This window comes from Panthera pardus, unplaced genomic scaffold (assembly GCF_024362965.1).
Source record: "Panthera pardus isolate Hobbes unplaced genomic scaffold, ASM2436296v1 HiC_scaffold_15, whole genome shotgun sequence".
Lineage (NCBI taxonomy): Eukaryota > Metazoa > Chordata > Mammalia > Carnivora > Felidae > Panthera > Panthera pardus.
The window spans coordinates 1,033,255-1,053,752 of NW_026526710.1; the positions used below are offsets into that span (position 1 = coordinate 1,033,255).

The window sequence follows — 20,498 nt, forward strand, 5'->3', positions numbered from 1 at the left end:
GAGAGGCAGCGGCAGTGGCGCACGAGGCAGGAGGATGTACGAGGTCACACCGCCCACCTGGGTTCACTTCTCGGTAGCTCCCGACTCCATAGGCGTCCACAATGTTCTGAAAGCCCTCGGTGAATTTGTTGGTGCGGATTAGAGTCGGGGGGGTTTCTTTTGTTGGGATTGTGTTCATAAATGAGGGGATTGTAGCACCGCTCTCTCTCTTTCACATAAAAAGAAAGAAAGGAAAAATTAGTACCCAAAATCCCGTTCCACGACCACGGGCTCCCTGCTACGGCGAGGCTCTGCGTGGCCACGCGGACAAGTGCCGACCACCCTCGGAGGCTCACGGGCAGAGGGGGGTGACAGCACGAGTCGGGGGGGTGGCGCCGGGGGGCTGCAGTCCTGCAGAAGAGTATGGTGGCCAGGCTGCAAGGACGGGAAAGCGGACGGAGGGGCTAGGGATGACAGGGACAGGTGGATGACGTGGTCTCAGAATCACGAACATAAAACTGAAATTTAATATTATGCCTCATAAAAACATTCAAGAGGAATCTGGAGACAACTACAGTATCTAATAAAACCGAAAAATAGACGAGAATAATCGTCAATCTCAATGAGGGCTGGATCCCAGGAACCGGGAGATCATGACCTGAGCTGAGATGAAGATTCGGACGCTTAACCGACTGAGCCGCCCAGACGCCCCGCCTTGAGTATCTTAAACAGGTTCTGCAGAACTAATATACAAATAGACGATGTACTTACATTATACATAACACAGAGTTCCTTTCAGTATCTCAAACGTATATTCTTATGTATGAACATACGTTATGTCTAATACAGAATTTCCTTGAATATTTAAACACGTTTCAGAAAACTAATTTCATTTAAAAGTGATCAAAAGAAGAGTGCAGGTCAGACTTTTATATAAAGTTGTAGTTAAAAAAAAAAAACAACAAACTGAGCAGAACAACATCCCTCTGAACAATGAAAGCATGCCAGAAAGACATACTCACAGAAGAGATGACAGTTTAACTTACTATATCAAAGTGAGCAAAAACATTACAAAAATAATACCTGATATGAAAAAAAACCCCACAAAGCAGAATAAGAGTCTGAAATGAGGTGACAGAACTCAGAAAAGTATTAGAAGAAAAAGAAAAAATACGCAGAAATGAGACAACACTAGAAAAAACTCCAAGGTGAAGACACCTTCCTAGCAATAACGCTGCAAGAGAAATAGACAAAAGAATGGAAATTTTTAAAAATCAAAAAGTAAAGAAAGACAAAAAGGATTCAAGGAAAAGTGACAAACACTGAAGATAAGGTTTAACTTAAACATAACAGCAGGTCCCGAAGGAGAAAACCAGAGCAAGAGAACGGAGCAAATACTAAAAACTATAGTTGAGAATTTTTCTGAAACTTTTTTTAAAACTACATATTAAGAGGACACACTGTATATCTGAAAATACCAACCCGGAATAACAGAATCAACACACAGTCTAGTAAAATCATTGAAAAAAATCCTTAAGCGTGTGGGCAAAAAAAAGAAAGTACCAAGACTTATAAGGAAAATTCTATCAATATCAGGCTTTTTTGTTAGCAACGCCATGCCAGAACAAAATGGAATCACATGTTTAAGACACCCATGGAAAACAACAACAAAAATTTTGAAACACGAGCCCAGGATTTTATTTCCAAACAACAAACTTCCGATTATAAAGGCAGGAGGCATACACTACTACGAACACGGGAGAACTCAGGGAGCACTGTTCCCACGAGCCCCTGCTCAGGACTCGGAGAACACACTTCAGACAGCCAGAGCGGCTACAGCACCCAGAGACAATGGAAGCACCAGAACTGCTGATGTCCCCATCAAACTCCCTCCCACTGGCAGCAAAAGGCATGGTCTAGACGTCAGCCAACCCACAGGTACATGTGATGCAGGGTGACTGGCTGGTTTTCAGCAACGAGGAAATGTGTAATTGGCTGGTCGTGTCGACGCAAGCCAGCCCTCTTCCAAAAAAAAAAGTAAAAGTCCATTTGTGCCATCAAAGAATTATGTGACGAAACGTGACTAACAAAAAAAACCTCGTATGAAAACTTGCTTCCTTAGCTGTCACTTGAAACATGTAAACCTACTATTTCTAATGAAGAACTGGGTTTTGATGCAGGAAAAAAAAAACCTCACAGGAACATGGCAGACCGACACCATGGCCCGGGAGTCAGGCGCTGGAGCCTACTCTTCAAAGTTCAGAAGCCACACAAGCGAATTGATAAGTTCAACTATATTTAACAAAAAACTGCATGACCAAAGCAAGCCAACAAACAGAAACATCAAAAGACGAGTGGCAAATTGAGGACAATATTTTTTCTCATGTCACAAAGAGCCAACAGAAATTAGTAAGAAAAAAACCAACAAACCAGTAGAAAATGGGCAAAGCAAAAAATAATAATAATTAAAAATGGGGGGGGTGGCGCTTGGGTGGCTCAGTCCGTTGGGCGTCTGACTTTGGCTGAGGTCACGATCTCGCGGTCTTTGAGTTCGAGCCCCACGTCAGGCTCTGTGCCGACGGCTCAGAGCCTGGAGCCTGCTTCGGATTCTGTGTCTCCCTCTCTCTCTGACCCTCCCCCGCTTATGCTCCGTCTCTGTCTCAAAAATAAATAAACGTTTAAAAAAAAAATAGTAAAAAAAATAAAAAGAAAATGGGCAAAGCAGAAAAACACAGAGCTCATTAAAAAAGGAAAATTCAAATGGCTCTTAAAGAAAAGATTTTCTTTTAATTTTTTTTTTTTTAATTTACATCCAAATTAGTTAGCATATAGTGCAATGATTTCAGGAGTAGATTCCTTAGTGCCCCTTACCCATTTAGCCCATCCTCCCTCCCACAACCCCTCCAGTAACCCTCAGTTTGTTCTCCATATTTATGAGTCTCTTCTGTTTTGTCCCCCTCCCTGTTTTTATATTATTTTCGTTTCTCTTCCCTTATGTTCATCTGTTTTGTCTCTTAAAAGTCCTCATATGAATGAAGTCATATGATTTTTGTCTTTCTCTGACTGATTTCACTTAGCATAATACCCTCCAGTTCCATCCACGTAGTTGCAAATGGCAAGATTTCATTCTTTTTGATTGCTGAGTAATACTCCAGTGTGTGTGTGTGTGTGTGTGTGTGTGTGTGTGTGTGTGTGTGTATCACATCTTCTTTATCCATCCATCCATCGATGGACATTGGGGCTCTTTCCATACTTTGGCTATTGTCGATAGCACTGCTATAAACGTTGGGGTGTGTGTGCCCCTTCGAAACAGCACACCTGTATCCCTTGGATAAATACCTAGTAGTGCAATTGCTGGGTCATAGGGTAGTTCTATTTTTATTTTTTTGAGGAACCTCCATACTGTTTTCCAGAGTGGCTGCACCAGCTTGCGTTCCCACCAACAATGCAAAAGAGATCCTCTTTCTCCACATCCTCGCCAACATCTGTTGTTGCCTGAGTTGTTAATGTTAGCCATTCTGGCAGGTGTGAGGTGGTATCTCATTGTGGTTTTGATTTGTATTTCCCAGATGATGAGTGCCATTGAGCATTTTTTCATGTGTCAGTTGGCCATCTGGATGTCTTCGTTGGAGAAGTGTCTATTCATGTCTTTTGCCCATTTCTTCACTGGATTATTTGTTTTTTGGGTGCAGAGTTTGAGAAGTTCTTTATAGATTTTGGATACTAACCCTTTATCTGATATGTCATTTGCAAATATCTTCTCCCATTCTGTCGGTTGCCTTTTAGTTTTGCTGACTGTTTCCTTCGCTGTGCAGAAGCTTTTTATTTTGATGAGGTCCCAGTGGTTCATTTTTACTTTTGTTTCCTTTGCCTCCGGAGACATGTTGAGTAAGAAGTTGCTGCGGCCAAGATCAAAGAGGTTTTCGCCTGCTTTCTCCTCGAGGATTTTGATGGCTTCCTTACATTTAGGTCTTTCATCCATTTTGAGTTTATTTTTGTGTATGGTGTAAGAAAGTGGTCCAGGTTCATTCTTCTGCATGTCGCTGTCCAGTTTTCCCAGCACCACTTGCTGAAGAGACTGTCTTTATTCCACTGAATATTCTTTCCTCTTCATCAAAGATTAGTTGGCCATAGGTTGTGGGTCCATTTATGGGTTCTCTATTCTGTTCCATTGATCTGAGTGTCTGTTCTTGTGCCAGTACCACGCTGTCTTGATGATTACAGCTTTGTAGTATAGCTTGAAGTCTGGGATTGTGATGCCTCCTGCTTTGGTTTTCTTTTTCAAGATCGTTTTGGCTACTCGGGGTCTTTTCTGGTTCCATACAAATTTTAGAATTATTTCTTCTAGCTCTGTGAAGAATGCTGGTGTTACTTTGATAGGGATTGCATTGAATATGTAGATTGCTTTGGGTAGTATCAACATTTTAACAATATTTGTTCTTCCTATCCGGGAGCATGGAATATTCTTCCTTTTTTGTGTGTGTCTTCTTCAATTTCTTTCATAAGCTTTCTATAGTTTCCAGTGTACAAATTTTTCACCTCTTTGGTTAGATTTATTCCTAGATATTTTATGGCTTTTTGTGCAACTGTAAATGGGATCGATTCCTTGATTTCTCTTTCTGTCGCTTCATTGTTGGTGTATAGGAATGCAACCGATTTCTGTGCGTTGATTTTTTTTTCAATATATGAAGTTTATTGTCAAACTGGTTTCCATACAACACCCAGTGCTCATCCCAAAAGGTGCCCTCCTCAATACCCATCACCCACCCCACCCCTCCCTCCTCCCACCCCCCATCAACCTTCAGTTTGTTCTGTTTTTAAGAGTCTCTTATGCTTTGGCTCTCTTCCACTCTAACCTCTTTTTTTGTGTGTGCGTTGATTTTATATCCTGCAACTTTGCTGAATTCATGAATCAACTCTAGCAGTTTTTTGTGGAATTTTTTGGGTTTTCCATATAGAGTATCATGTTCATCTGCAAAGAGTGAAAGTTTGACCTCCTCCTGGACAATCTGGATGCCTTTTATTTCTTTGTGTTGTCTGATTGCAGAGGCTAAGACTTCCAATACTATGTTGAATAACAGTGGCGAGAGTGGACATCCCTGGCTCGTTCCTGACCTTAGGGGAACGCTCTCAGTTTTTCCCCATTGAGGAGGATATTAGCATTGGGTCGTTCATATATGGCTTTTATATCTCGAGGTATGCTCCTTCTATCCCTACTTTCTTGAGGGCTTTTTATCAAGAAATAATGCTATATTTTGTCAAATGCTTTCTCTGCATCTATTGAGAGGATCATTATGGTTCTTGTCCTTTCTTTTATTGATGTGTTGAATCACATTAATTGTTTTGAGGAAATTTAACCAGCCCTGAATCCCAGGTATAAATCCCGCTCGGTCGTGGCAAATAATTTTTTTAATGTATTGTTGGATCCGGTTGGCTATTATCTTGTTGAGGATTTCTGCATCCATGTTCATCAGGAAAATTGGTCTATAGTTCTCCTTTTTAGTGGGGTCTCTGTCTGGCTTTGGAATCAAGGTAATGCTGGCTTCATAGAAAGAGTTTGGAAGTTTTCCTTCCATTTCTATTTTTTGGAACAGTTTCAAGAGAATAGGTGTTAACGCTTGCTTAAATGTTTGGTAGAATTCCCCTGGAAAGCCATCTGGTCCTGGACTCATTTTTTGGCAGATTTTTGATTACTGATTTCATTTCTTTACTGGTTATGGGTCTGTTCAAATTTTCTATTTCTTCCTGTTTCAGTTTTGGTAGTGTATATGTTTCTAGGAATTTGTCCGTTTCTTCCAGATTACCCATTTTATTGGCATATAATTGCTCATAATATTCTCTTATTATTGTTTTTATTTCTGTTGTGTTGGTTGTGATTTCTCCTCTCTCATTCTTGATTTTATTTATTTGGGTCCTTTCCTTTTTCTTTTTGATCAAACTGGCTAGCGGTCTATCAATTTTGTTAATTCTTTCAAAGAACCAGCTTCTGGTTTCATTGATCTGTTCTACTGTTTTTTTGGTTTCAACAGCATTAATTTCTGTTCTAATCTTTATTATTTCCTGTCTTCTGCTGGTTTGGGGTTTTATTTGCTGTTCTTTTTCCAGCTCCTTAAGGCGTAAGGTTAGGTTGTGTATCTGAGATCTTTCTTCCTTCTTTAGGAAGGCCTGGATTGCTATATACTTTCCTCTTATGACCGCCTTTGCTGCGTCCCAGAGGTTTTGGGTTGTGGTAATTTTTTTTTAATGTTCATTTGTTTTCAAGAGAGAGACAGAGCACAAGCAGAGGAGAGGCAGAGAGGAAGACACAGAATCCGAAGCAGGCTCCAGGCTCTGAGCTGTCAGCACAGAGCCCGATGCGGGGCTTGAACTCACAGACTATGAGGTCCTGACCTGAGCCGAAGCCGGACGCTTAACCGACCGAGCCACCCAGGAGCCCCTGATAAGAAACTTTTAACCTCATTCAAAGTAAGAGAAACGCAGTAGCTGATACCATCCATCAAAACTGACCCAGCAATTCCATATCTGGGCCTCTCCTCCGACAGACCTGTGTGTGTGAACCGCCACGGCCAAGTGGCGGTTGCCACGGTGGTACGGGTCACATCAGGCACCACACCGCCTAAATGAGCAGGCAGCCAGGTCGCCAGGCCACGGCACATCCATAGAGCAAAGTATTAAATAGTATAAAAAGTAGGGAAGTTCTATTAAGTGAAAAGAACAGAATGAATAACCAGCAACCTTCCGTGAAAGCAAGAAGATATCCATTCGTACGTGCTTACCCTTCAGTTAAGAAACCCAAAGACCCAGCAGAAAACAGCCCTTGTCTCTGAAGTGACAGGGTAGGAGGAAGCCACTTCACTGCGTCTCTTCTGTTATATGTATGTTTTACTTCTCTAACCACACGACCAGAAGAGCCGACGAAAGCCGCGCGTGTGCATGCACACGCCCTCGGATGACGCGCTCTCCGGGGCATCGGTCCAGGACAGGAGTCAGCACAGCCCTCTCCCCGCTCCCAGACACTCCCACGCTCCTTGGCGTCCCCCGGGTTCTCAGGCGTCCCCAGAGCAGCCCCGGTCCCTCCGTCTGGTCCCGGCCGCCTTACCGACCCCTCCTCGAGCGCCCGGCGCAGCTCGTGCAGATCGGCCTCAGGACACCAGACTTCGGCGATGAGGCACTTGTTGGTCACGTCGAAGCTGCACATGTTCAGCATGTGGTAAATGGCTTTCATCTTCTTCACCTGGATGACGTGGCTGTAGACGGATTCGGCGGCTTTACACAGCACTTGCCTTAAATAATCCTCGGTTTTGTGGAGCACCTGCGTGGGAACAAACACAGGCTTTCCCAGCTTTTGTCCCCGGCACCGGCCCCTCCTGGGCTCATTCCGTGTCTTCCCGGCCGCCAGGACCGCCAGGCGGCACGCGGAAAGCAGCCCAGCCGATCGGATGCTCTCTCGGGAGCTGCCCCTCCAGGACACAGCCCCCAGGGCACAGGAGGTGGCCGGGTGTTACCATCTGGGTGCCGGCACGGCGGCCTGGCTGCGCCCACGGAGCTCCCATCCTTCCCATTCATTCCCAGTCTCGGCTCAGTGCCCGGTCAGCCCCGAGGGCCACCAACTCCACCGTGTCACATTCGGGCCTGAAACCCCCTTTTGCTTAGGTGGGTGGGAGTCCACTTCTTGCCGCCCGGAGCCCTCGCTGATACAAGGAGGAACGGTCATTGAAGTAGTGAAGGCAAAAAAACGACAGCCACCACTTTAAACGGGTGGCCCGTCTCCTGCGATGACCAGAGGATCTTCTCTAAAGTCCCACCATCACCACCTAGATTTCTCACAGGCGGCTAAAATAAAACTTCCACCAAGAGGAGCGAGGTGAGTCACTTTCCAATCTCCCAAGAACATCTTGATTTGTCCACAACCAAACGTTTCCACATTGAAAAACAAGGCAAATGGACTTGTAAATGTTTTACACACCTCAGGTAAGGAGGCAACAGTTTACTCACAGTGTAGAGATCCTGAATCCGGGTATTGAGCCCCTCCTGAATCTCCTTCCGCTCCTCAGCTGTGTTCGGGTAGGGGTAAACGTGGCAGTGGTAACTACAAGACAGAATGCAACAGTCTCACGCCCGTCAGGACCAGGAGAGGCGACGGCAAACACTAGAACCGAATTCAGTGCACCACGTGGACACATCTCCCCCCAAAAGGGAACAGAAGCAGCCTTCTGGGAGAAAAGGGTCAGACACAGGCACCTGCCCGCGCCGAGGCCTTCTACACGGAGACACTCGACAAATGTCTACGGGCTTCAACACATTTAGCGCACTCTCTCTTGGTTCCGTGTTCCCTCCCTGCCCCCGATCGTTCCCGGAGCTTGCTCCCCATTCCAACTTTCTGAAATCCACCCCAGTCCTTGGGCTGGGAATTCACTAAACAGGTTTGAACACACAACGGTCATTACTTTTAAAAGAAAGAGAAAATAAAGGGAGGGGGAGGAAAAAAAAAAAAGCTCCGGTGTCCTAGCAACTGCTTTGGACACGTGGTGGGTGCAGGGAGCCCCTCCCTCGCCTCCCAGGGCCCGCCTTCTTGGGGGGCTGCGTGGCACCCGAAACACACGAGGCGCGCCTCCCTACTGCACTCTGCCTTCTGCCTTGACACCTTCCTGCCACACTTAACATTGTAAGTTCTGACTATTAAAATTAAATACTCACTCTAGCCTTGTCCTAAGCAACACTGTGTGTGAAATCATGGGCTTGTGTGCTGGTGACGGTTTTTCTAATGTACACTGAATAAACATCTATGAAATTAACAACAGGTTCGTCCACGTAACACTTAAAATTACTTTCCGTATCACCGGTGACACAGCATCCGACTCTGGGAAACACTTTATAAAGGAAATACCAAGCCCCAGCCTCACCCCCACGGGAAATAAGCCATCTAAAAACAAAGGGCATTCTTTTGACTTTTTTGTTTGGCTTTTCCTATTTTTCCACTGTTGAGGAGAACAAGTCACAGAGAGATTTCCGTTGTGACACTCCTTCGCGCATGGCGGTGGCCGACGCTGCACGGGAGTGTCTTGCCTGTGTGGCCTCAGTCCCGAAGCCCAGGGAGGGAGGAGAGTGCCGCTCCCTCTTACAGGGAGGGAGCCTGGACGTGGTGACTTACCCAGCCCGCCCTGGGCGTGGGCGGTGAAGCCACTCAGTCCTCACCACTCACCAGGCCTCCTTCCCCCACAGTGCAGAGAAACCTGTCAAACACCGAGCAAAAGAGGAACCGTACGCTCAGTGATGACACACGGGCCTCTGCGGAGCTCAAAGCCACAGGAAGGCACAAAATACCAAAACGTGACTCCTTCTCGGATTATTCTTAAGCCCTGATTCCCAAAGAGAAAATAAAATCTAAGAATGTTATTAAACATGATCTCTACTTCTCAATTATTTTACGTGTAACACTGACAAGAGGTGACGAACTGAATGTTTAACAACATGGTATCACAGGGGCACTTGGGCGGCTCAGTCGGCTGAGCGTCTTGACTCCTGCCTTCGGCTCAGGTCATGGATCTCACGGTTTGTGAGATCAAGCCCCACGTCGGGCTCTGTGTGGACAGCACGGAGGCTGCTTGGGATTCTCTCTTCTCTCTCCACCCCTCCTCCTGCTCACGAGCACGTGCTCTCTCTCTCAAAATAAATAAATAAACTTACAAAAAGACCAACGTGGTATTACAGCAAAGACACGTAACAGAACGCAACAGGCTTTGCACTCACCGTGGCTCCCTTCAAACACGGAGGGGTTTTTAAGGCAAACTAGAGACTACCGAATACAAAGAAACACATCAAATGAAATGTTTCGTGTTCTTACCAATCACATATCTTCTTAACCTTGTGGCCAATCTGCTCTCCCCAAAAGGATATTAAAAACACATACCACTTTATGACTTCTCCCTAAAAGAATAAACCGGGATCATTGTTACTCCTGTGTCCAGGTCTCTGAAAACGCTGGCAGCAAAAACTCTGTTAAAAAGTGCATTGGTTCATTCCTGTAGCAGATGCAGCCATCCTGGCCTCTGCAGACTCCGTCACTACACTTCACCCAAACTGGCCACGCTGTATTCATGACCCTGAGAGCAGTACCGGCCATGGCTTTGGCCATTTATAGACACACCGCAGAGCAGCCCAAAGTTGGAGCCACTCGATGTGCGTACTCAGCCGAGGTCAAACAGGGCGGCTCTCTGCCTTGTTCCCTCTCATCCTGTACACAAGGGTCCTTCTCATGGTTTGCTTAGGATCATGTCTTTCAGATTTGCGCTCTTTGTTGCAGGTTTCACTATCTAAAATGGTCCTCAGGCAGAACGCTGACGTGCTAGCTAGCGTTCCTGAGCCCAAGAAGGCAGTGAAGACAGAGAAAATGCGTGGGTTAGATAAGGTTCCTTCAGGCATAAGTCACAGTGCTGCTAGCAGAGTTCAGTGTTCAATGAATCGCTAATACACACTAAATAGAGACACACATAAAACAACGTTATTATTGGCTGGTGGACAAAATGTGACCAGAGGCTCACAGAAACCTAAGGCTGCATTTCTGCTAGGACGGTGGTTCAGTGTCATTCGTTCATGTGTTCGTGGAGACCCTACAGAGCTACCATAAATACTGAGAATTGACTATATTTACAAATATTCTAGACATAAAACTGAATAGGTTTTTGGCCTATTTCCCAGGCACTGTTCTAGGTGCTAGGAATATAGAACTGAACAAAAGAGACAAAAATCCCTGACCTGGGAGGGCTGGGGAGCTCGTAGTCAAGTTGGCAGCGAGGGACACAAAGAAAAACACAGCGTACCAAATGGCCATAAGTGCCGTAAAGAAAACAGAGCTGGAAGAGGAGAAAGGGAGGGGAGGCTGGGGTGGTGATTTTAAATAGGGTGACCAGGGAAGGCCTCCCTGAGAAGAGCATTGGAGCTTAAAGGCGTGAAGAAGGGAGGGAGCCGTGCGGCCACTGAGGGAAGGACCTTCCCAGGCCCAGAAGAGCTCACAGAGAAGCAGGAGCAGGGAAGGCAAGAAGGCCACACACGGAAGGGGAGTGGACAGGTCAGACACGTGACGAGGCCACAAGAGGTGACACTGCAAGGCTCTGGGTATTTTGCCAAGTGAGACAGGAAGCCACTGGAAGGTTTTAAGTAGAGGAGTGACGTGATCTTACAGGGATTGTTCTGGATGCTGGGAGGAGAGAGCACAGCAGGGCAGGGGCCGGGGCAGGAGCTCAGGACAGAGGCTCCTGCAGAATGGATGTACCTGAGGTGTGGAGCAGGGTGGAGGTGACGAGAAAGGCCAGAGTCTCTTCCTATTCAAAAGACACGGCCAATCACTCCGCTACAGGATTAATCATGAGGTGTGAGGAAAAAGAGAAGAGTCAGGACGACCCCCAAGGCTCTGGGCCTGAGCAGTCGGAAGGACTGAGTAGCCTCTTACCAAGATGGGCATGCCTGGCAGGGCACGTAGGAGAGGAAAGATCGGGAGGTCCAGTTTTAGGCACCCGGTGGAAATGTCTTTCAGATTTTTAAAAGAGACACAGAGTAGCCAGTTATACAGAAAAGTCTCTTTTTGAGAAGAGAGGTCCAAGTTCTAGATATACATTTGGGAGGCAGTATTTAAAGCTGTGAAATTATACAGGATCCCTAGGGGCAGAGAGAGGAGAGAAGCAGTCTAAGAATCGAGCCCTGGGCCACAGGAGGCGGGGGAACAGGTTGGGGAGCCTCAGAGAAGCCCAGGCAGGTGGATCCCAAGGCAAGGACAAAGGGTGGCCAGGGGGTTGCAGGAGATGGTTGATGTGGTTAGGAGACCGGTTACACTGAATAAATAAGTAAACTGAGCGATTCATGAAATACGTTGAGCATAAGGGGAGGCAGATTTCTCACTTGTCAGAAAAGAGCTGGAAAAAGGTTAAGTCTAGAAAGAACTGATCAGAATTTTAAGTTATAGTCGGGACACATAGCTTTATAAAATATAAGCACAGGGAGCCACAGAGGTGGTTACAGCTGTGCGCGTGGACATGTGCGGGTGTGCGTGCGTGTGCGTGTGTGTGCACACACACATGCTACCGCTGGAAGGGCCCAGAAACGACGACACTCCCGTACGCGGTGAGCACTCGAGCACCCAGACCTTTGTAAACATCGTCCACTAAAAGGAACCAGGGGTCCTTGGAGAAATGGCTGGGTCCAGGCCAGGCACCGAAAGCCCAAGATGAAGCTGGAATGCGTTGTGCTGCCAGAAAGGAAGGGAATGCTCAGTGAACGCTAAGGACAGGCCAAACGACACAGGAACACGTGTGAAGGGACCTTCTGTAGCTGAATCAGGGACAATTTGGGCATCCAAATAAACACTGAGTGTGACAGATTACAAGTCATTAAATACAATGGGAAGCCATGAGTCCTTGGATGCGAGAGGGGAGAAGCGTACCTTCCGTGGAATCGCTAATAAGTACAGAAGGAAAGATGGAAATCGAGAACCCACATGGTTACCACGTGGCAGCCATGACGGAGGTGGCAGATTCGAGGGCCGTCAATGGACGCTACAGGTGGTGGGCAGGCTGGTGATCGGGACACTAGCACCATTTGGAACACCTCCCACCAAGCTACTCATCAATCACAAAAGGCAACACGATGCCATGAAAGCGGAGGAACCCGGCAGACGGCCACGTGACCAGGTCGACGTTACGGGCCCGCACCTGACGAGATGCGCTGAGATGGCCAGAGCGTCACTTCCAAGGTGTCCCTGCCAAGAACATATGGCCCGAGTCTGGTGGTGACGAAACATCAAGTGGCCCAGAGGGATGGGGTCAGCCTGTTCCAGACGGGACTACAGACTCAGGGGGAGGTGCTGGATCAGGAAGGAAGAAAGGCAATCTGCTGGGAGGTGGGCATGGCAAGTTCGGAGTATTCAAAAGAGCTGCACCCGTGCTCTTTCCCTCTTTCGGAGGGGCCCCCCGTGGTTGTGGAAGAGTGTCCTTGCTTGGGAGTACCCGCACTGGAGTGACCCAGGGGTGACAGAGTCTATGGCTTCCTTGTAGAAAGTGTGCAAAGAGCCTAGTGAAAACGGGAAGAGACTCACAGAGAGAGCACACGGGTGACAGAGCAAATGTGGGAACCTGTTAACGACAGGGAAATGTGGGTGAGGGGATATGACAAGTCTCTGTTCTCTTCTGGCAACTTTTCTGTAAACCGAAATTATTTCAAAATAAGTAATTGAAGAAACGAAACGGGGGAAGAAAGAAACGGCATTTATAGTACACCTGACCTCGAAGATTCCATAACAACTTTAACAATAGTACCATGTCAACCACCTCGGGCGTAAGAAGGCACAGGGACAGTTCACAACATGAAATACAAATCATAAAACCCAGTGAAATCGCCGGAGTCCAGCATCGCATCTAGAAACCAGACCGACAAGGGGGAAATGGCCAGAAATAAGCTCTGGGGTCGGTAATGACACTGAGGGATCAGAACACACAAATCCTAGAACCGGAGAAGAAGTTGCCAAATCGAACACCCAGAACAAGCACAAAAAGAATAACACACCGAAATGTCAGCAGTGGCTCTTTCTGAACAGGACCACAGGGGATAGATTTTCTCCTTCACGTTTTCGGTACTGTTCCCAATTTTCTACAACCAGCATGCATCTCTTGTGTAATTGTAGAGAAGTTGTTGTATTTTCAAGATCTACATCTCTCTAATCCACTTCTCTTTCTTCACAGGTACTTAATGCCCTTTCCCATAGCTGGTAAAAGCCTGCCATAAAAGAGCTTAGAAATATATAGAAAACAATTTTAATGTGAATGAAAGTTCTGCATGAGAATGACTGATAGGTCCTCTTAATAAAGAAAGAGCTCAATGGCGCCTGGGTGGCTCAGTCAGTTGAGCCTCTGACTCTTGATTTTGGCTCAGGTCATGATCTCGTGGTTGTGGGGTCAAGCCCATCATCAGGCTCCCAGGTGAGCTGAGCACGGAGCCCGATTAAGATTCATCTGCATTCTTCCTCTCTCAATCTCTCTCTCTTTCTTCTGCCCCTCTCCCTCTCTCTCTTTAAAAAAAAAAATAAGAATAAAATAAAGGAAAAGAAAAAGCTCAAAAGAATAGGTAAGGCCACTGCAGAATGGTTTCTATCTTCAGTTTTACATACAGAGGTCATAAAGGTCACAGTTGAAGGACAAAGAAACAGATGCTAGTGGCAGTTACAGGAGCCACAAAAGAGTAGAAAAGATCACAGGTGGACGGTTAATGAACAACTTGACTGATTAGATTTTCACGCATTAGGTTAAACATGCGTGGTTTTTTCAGGCTAAAGTTTATGAAAATCCATTTCACAGCCAAATTCCTCTTTATGTGTCACAACTACTATGGGACATACAGTAATCTTGCAGCCAAAATTCCTGAGGCAAATTTAGAAAAAAAAAAAACCCACAAACCCTTTCCTCAAAATTAAGAAGCTAAAGTTCCTCTTCTACCTGTAATAGATCAGTTCATCCTCATTTAGAGCAATATAGTTATTTTTATTGTAAAATCTAAAAAAAAAAAAATCATAGAGATTTTAAAAAGTGCTGATGGCTCTTTCTCTCTCCTGCCCCTCTACTTCCCTTCCTGAATAATTCAGTCCTAAAGCCTTAAGTGCACGTGCAGGGATGGACCCAGAAGGAGGGGAAGACCAAAAATGGCCTGGGCAAAGCCAGAGCTGAAGCAAGGTGGGCAGAGCATCTACGTAGGGGAGCGGCCCAGGCAGGGTGAGGAGGGCACCCACACCAGGGGCCCACCTGGCATGGGGAACTCAGGGCTCCGCACAGGGGGATGTGGGGGTGGCAAAAATGAGACACTGACGGGAAGGTCGGTTACAGGCGAGAGGACTGAAAATAAGTAAAAATACTACAACAACAGGAGCCGAGTTTCTCACCATCAAAGGAAAACGTTACAAAAACAGAAATGGAGGAACTGAGACTGAACTCTGTGGTGTTGGATTGGAATTGGATGCGAACTCACAGTTTTCGGTATGTACGCACAGGCCCAGAAATAAAGGTAGGTGTGTGTGTGTGTGTGTCCTAGGGCTGTCCAGTGACAGACTGGGGAACACAACTCCTCAATTAACAACGGGCATATCCAGAGACTACACCTTGGCTTCTAAATACCGTTCTCCACTAAAGAGTACCAGGCTCGTAGAGAAATGGCCGATTCCACGGCTGTGTGAGGGGATTACAAAATGAATCCGGACAGCTTGTTGTGCTCAAAAGCACAAGCGCTCCAAAAATGATGGCAGCACGGAAAAAAGGACATAACAGCCAGCCTGAATGGGCCCCGAGTGGCCAAATCTAGAGAATTTTAATATCAAAATAAATAATTACAGTAAGAGTATAATTCATTGAATCAAATGGGAAACAAAGAACGGAAAATCTGGTAAGGAATGGGATAGGTACAGAGTTTCAAAGCACTTCCCCTAAAACACTTGTTAATTATAAGGAAAAGGAGTGACTTCACAGTGAAGTCGAGGAGTCACCACCTCGGCCAAGTGATCAGAGCGATGTTACCAGCAATGGGACAAACTAAATCGTGCGCCCATGAGGATGCAGGGAGGAGAACATAGCATCACTCCTGCAGAAGACGCATGACCTGAATCTAATCCTGGGAAAACAGCAGACAAACCCAAATGCAGAGACATTCTACAAAACAACAACAACAACTGATCTATAATCATTTTCAAATGTCAAGGTCGTGAAAGTCAAGAAAAGACTGAGAAACTGTCCCAGAATGAAGGAGACCAAAGAGACGTGACAATTAGATCCAAACTGTGATTCAAAACTAGACTGTCTGCTATAAAAGGGACTGTGGTACGACGGGGGAAACCTCAATGGGGTCTGAGGCTTGGACAGTAGCAACGTGTCTACGGTAATTTCCCGGCTGCCATCGAGGAGAAAGTCCTAGACTTTAGAGCTACACCTGAAGGTACTCGAGGATGATAAGCCATCAGGTGAACACCCCACTCTCAGGCAGCTCCCTGTGCACTGCGCCCCCAACTCTGCTGCCAGTCTGTCATGGTTAAAAGGTGATCGGGACATCGACTCACAGTTTCAGGGTCCTCGAGGGGCTCATCCAGTTCTGCATAGGTCACGATGGTATACCCTTTGCAGACCCTCCACAGCATTTTCTCAAATGCTTCAACTTTCCCTTGGTTAATTAGGCCAGATACAAACCTATGAGACAATAAAAGCAACCTGTAGTCAATTGAAAAGCAACTGAATCCTCAAATTGCATTAAAAGGAAAAATGAAGACTTTCATTTCTGGAAAAATGGTGAAAAGGGTATCTGGAAAGCCCTCCAAATGCAAAATATCGAAAATGCTGGGTCAAAAATTTTTGAAACATCCTTTAAAATGTATAGCTGGGGTGCCTGGGTGGCTCAGTTGGTTAAGTGTCCAACTCTTGATTTTGGCTCGGGTCCTATCTCACGGTTCTGGAGTTCGAGCCTCTCGCCGGGCTCTGTGCTGACAGCTCAGACCCTGGAGCCTGCTTCGGATTCTGTGTTCCATCTCTCTCTGCCCTCCCCCCCCACTCACGCTCTGTGTGTGTGTCTCTCTCTCTTTCTCTCAAAAATAAATAAACGTTTTAAAAAAATTAAAAAATCAATTAATTAATTAACCAACTCAGTTTAGCCCCTATGTTTCCACCAAACAAAACAGGACCTGATGCGTCACTGACCTATTATTGTAGGCTTATTGATATAACACTGAATGGCATAAACGTTCCTTCTTTCCAGCTCATTATACTGAAAGAAGAAATCCCCATGGTATTTAGCTAAAAAGTCAATACAGCTGAATAATCCAACTCAGCAAATACAGGAGTACAGTGTTTTCTTAAACAGACATGCACTTTCTTTCACTCCATCACAGGCCTTCAAATGGTAGCTCTCATCCCTCCACTGACGACAAGGACAGCGATGCTCGGCCCCCCCCCCCCCGGTGGTTGTCACCTACCCCAGTTTTGCTCCCAGCCTCTGCATACAGCTGTAGTCCAACAAGGAATCATTCTCTAAGGGAGGGAATTCTTCATAAGTAGGTTCAAACTACAAAGAAATATGAAACCAAGTGTGTCTTATTAAAAGTGACACTTTAGGGGCGCCTGGGTGACTCAGTCGGTTAAGCGGCTGACTTCAGCTCAAGTCATGATCTCACGGTCCGTGAGTTCGAGCCCCGCATCGGGCTCTGTGCTGACAGCTCAGAGCCTGGAGCCTGTTTCAGATTCTGTGTCTCCCTCTCTCTGACCCTCCCCCGTTCATGCTCTGTCTCTCTCTGTCTCAAAAATAAATAAATGTTAAAAAAAAAAAAAAGTGACACTTTATTTCCCAAGTCATGTTTCCAAACAAGTTTATAGGGCATCCTAACTGGGTGCCAGATCTGGACGCCGACACCCCAAGACAAATTAGACGTGGAACACAGCTCTGGTAAATAAAAACGATCATTGCCCCGTCGCTTTTTTTATAAGCTACTTGAAGTCGTTCACTAGAGATATAGTTACAATTTATGCCGCCGCCTCGCTTGGAGACAGAGTGCTCAGTCAGATGTCACCACGCCAAACGAAACAGCCCTGACAGAACAGACTCCCCTCCCTACTCAGCTGAGGACAGACTATTATGTAGACTGTTTCTACTCTTACAAAGACTTTTTTGTTAATTCTTTTACTCTTAGTAATTTGGTGAAGAAAAAGAAAAAAAATACCTAAATGTTAGAGCTCAAACGCTACTTTCCCATTTTTTCCCTCATGAACATAAAAAGATTTTTTTCAACTGAAAACTAAAGATTTTACAAATAGGAAGTATCGTTATCGCTAAATCAACCAACGCGGGGAAAAGCTTAACACCTTTTTTTTCATGTCGTATAATCCGACTGAAAAATAAAGCTAAGATCAAAATGAACCTGTTTGATAACGAATAGCCGAAAGAGAAACCTTACGGGAACGAGAGTTTTACAAAAGAAATGCACTTCCTCCCGTGTGTGGTCAGTACCTCCACGTTTCGTTTAACGAAGGTTTTTGTCACTCTGAGCATGTGAGTGTACTCAATCAGTTCAAGCAGGTTCTTCCTCAGTTTCTCCTTGTTCTTGGTGACTTCCCTCAGCTCAACCTCGAGCTTCTGCAGCTGCTCCTAAAACAAAAGGGCAGTTACTTAAGAGGACAGGTCCGTTCCAAGCGTAGTTTCATCATTTTTTCACACACTTGCTAGAGCCAGGACCGGGCTTAACAAGCCAGAATCCGAAAGTCGGACAGGGATATGGAAGCATGCGGAGACTTTAAAGGCCCGTCGTTTACGGTTTCGTACTGATTCAGGGAACTCCTAAGAAGCTGACACCACGCACGATGGAGGTGTCGCAGGTGATGACTCACGGTACCCTGGGCTGGCCTGGCCTGATCTCAGCCCCCACCACTTGCGTGGATTTTCCTTCATCTGCTTACCCACTGTCACACATCAAACGGTCTCCTTTCAAGTCTACGTTTCCGTTTATTTGCAACAGAGAAGAAAACTGAGGTCACCTTTTCGGAGCATAAATATTCCCAGCCTCTAGTTACGAGGCTGCATGTATAGGGGCATGTATAGGTGGCTGAGTCGGTTAAGCATCCGACTTCGGCTCGGGTCATGATCTTGCAGTTCATGAGTTCGAGCCCCGTGTCGGGCTCTGTGCTGACAGCTCAGAGCCTGGAGCTGGCTTCGGATTCTGTGTCTCCCTCTCTCTCTGCCCCTCCCCCGCTCATACTCTCCTTCTCTCTTTCTCTCAAAAATAAACAGTAAAAAAAAAAAAAAAAAAAAAATTAAAAGTTAAAAAAAAGTCTACATGTATAAGTTGCGCTTATATGATTAATTGGGCTGAAGGATGCCCTGAGATCGAATCTTCTTTCATAATCAATTACACTGCAGGCATCTTTCTTTAACAATACTTAAGTATTCGAACAACAGAGGCAGAGATCTGTAGAACAAACCCCTGACTCACTGAAAACTTGTATGCAAACAAATCCCTTGACATACTACCTCCATTACTTGTGCTCTGCCTTTTATGAAAACTATAAATACTCAGTAATCGCCGAAATTGTCATTATGTCACAAACAACCCATCAAACAGGCCAAACCAGATGACCGCTTTCAACTCATCTGATTGTACAATTCTCTCTCAAGTCCACTCATATAACAAATGTTAAATGACTTCCTCCCAGATAAACAGAGTGGCCAGCCATGGAATGGTCCTGGCTACACAATACTGATTGTTTCAGAAGAGCTCTAAGGGGCTCTAGTCTAGTTCCCAGTGCGATGAACTATCAGATGATCGACACAAACCTCGGGGGATAAGTCACAGGGGCGCTGACTAACAAGACAAGCCAGGGTTCTCGGGGGGAACGCTGTATCCCTGAGACACTGAACTCAGGGACAAGGAATTGTTTGCTGCTGACCTGGAATGACCTATCACCTTCATACTAGCTTCTGAGCATCAGAGGGGAGGTCCGTGAGTCTGGCAGAAGGCAAAGGGTCCAGGACTGAAGATTCCCTTATTCACGCCAGGAGAGGCACGCTAAAGCCCGGATAAGCCCGGAACGTACTTTCAGAAACATTACCTGACTAAGCACCCCATTTCACAACCCAATTTTCATTAGCTTCAGCTCAACACCACCTGGAAAGGGCGCGTGCATCTTACATTTTACAAGAAAACTAAATTACACTTAAAATTTGGAGGGCTGGGCACTTGGGTGGCTCAGTTGCTAAGCATCTAACTTCGGTTCGGGTCATGATCTCATAGCTCGTGAATTCGAGTCCTACATCAGGTGAGCTCGAATCCCGCTTTAGTTGAGTTCAAGCCCCACTTCTCTCTCTATCTCTCTCTCTCTCTCTCCTTCTACCCCTCCTGGAATTCTTTCTCTGCCCCTCGCTCACTTGTGCCCCTCCTCTCTCTCAAAACAAAAAACAAAAAACACAAAAAAAACAAAACTTGGAGGGCTAACCATAGCATTGTTCTTTAGTTTTCATTCCACGGTTTTGAGAAGAAAACCCGACAAGCCCTGGACGATATAAACTCAGTAGACGAGCAGTGTCTGCGATCAGCGACCTAAAACAGCTTCTTCAGAAACACATTACCTGCATTTCTAGGACTTGTTTCAGAGGGGGTGCAGGAGGACTGGTCTCTCCCTCAGGCAGGGGAATGTCAGCTCTATTAATTTCCTGTACCAAATATGCTGTGGGAATAAAAGGTAAACAAATTAGACTCAAAAACCCGCTCCAAGACATTTCAGTCAGAACATTTTCCGTCCCAACCATTCCTGGGTCGCCTCAAAATTAATGTCTGAATGCACAGAAGTCTTGCTTACTCCAACTGACTTACAAAAAGCCTCTTACAACCTCGCTTCCAAAGATCTACAAAATAATACCACCTACAGAGGTGAGCACGCAGTGACAAGATCGACGATAACCTGACAAACATTCCCTGAAATCCCCCCAAGTCTCCTTTATGTCTGAGACCCTAGTTA

The 20,498-nt window shown here is 45.9% G+C and overlaps 1 protein-coding gene across 3 annotated transcripts in view; it reads right to left on the bottom strand.

The window, feature by feature from the left end:
• Positions 1-20,498, bottom strand: part of ATP6V0A2 (ATPase H+ transporting V0 subunit a2) — a 43,620-nt gene that overhangs the window by 15,028 nt on the left and 8,094 nt on the right. For all 3 annotated transcript variants that reach the window (XM_019467671.2, XM_019467670.2, XM_019467669.2), the window contains exons 3-10: positions 20,110-20,207; positions 17,998-18,135; positions 16,970-17,058; positions 16,064-16,190; positions 9,824-9,906; positions 7,975-8,068; positions 7,079-7,291; positions 58-208 (exon numbers count right to left, since the gene is read on the bottom strand). In XM_019467671.2, the coding sequence (XP_019323216.2) occupies positions 58-208; positions 7,079-7,291; positions 7,975-8,068; positions 9,824-9,906; positions 16,064-16,190; positions 16,970-17,058; positions 17,998-18,135; positions 20,110-20,207 (993 nt within the window). The remainder of the gene's footprint in view (positions 1-57; positions 209-7,078; positions 7,292-7,974; positions 8,069-9,823; positions 9,907-16,063; positions 16,191-16,969; positions 17,059-17,997; positions 18,136-20,109; positions 20,208-20,498) is intronic.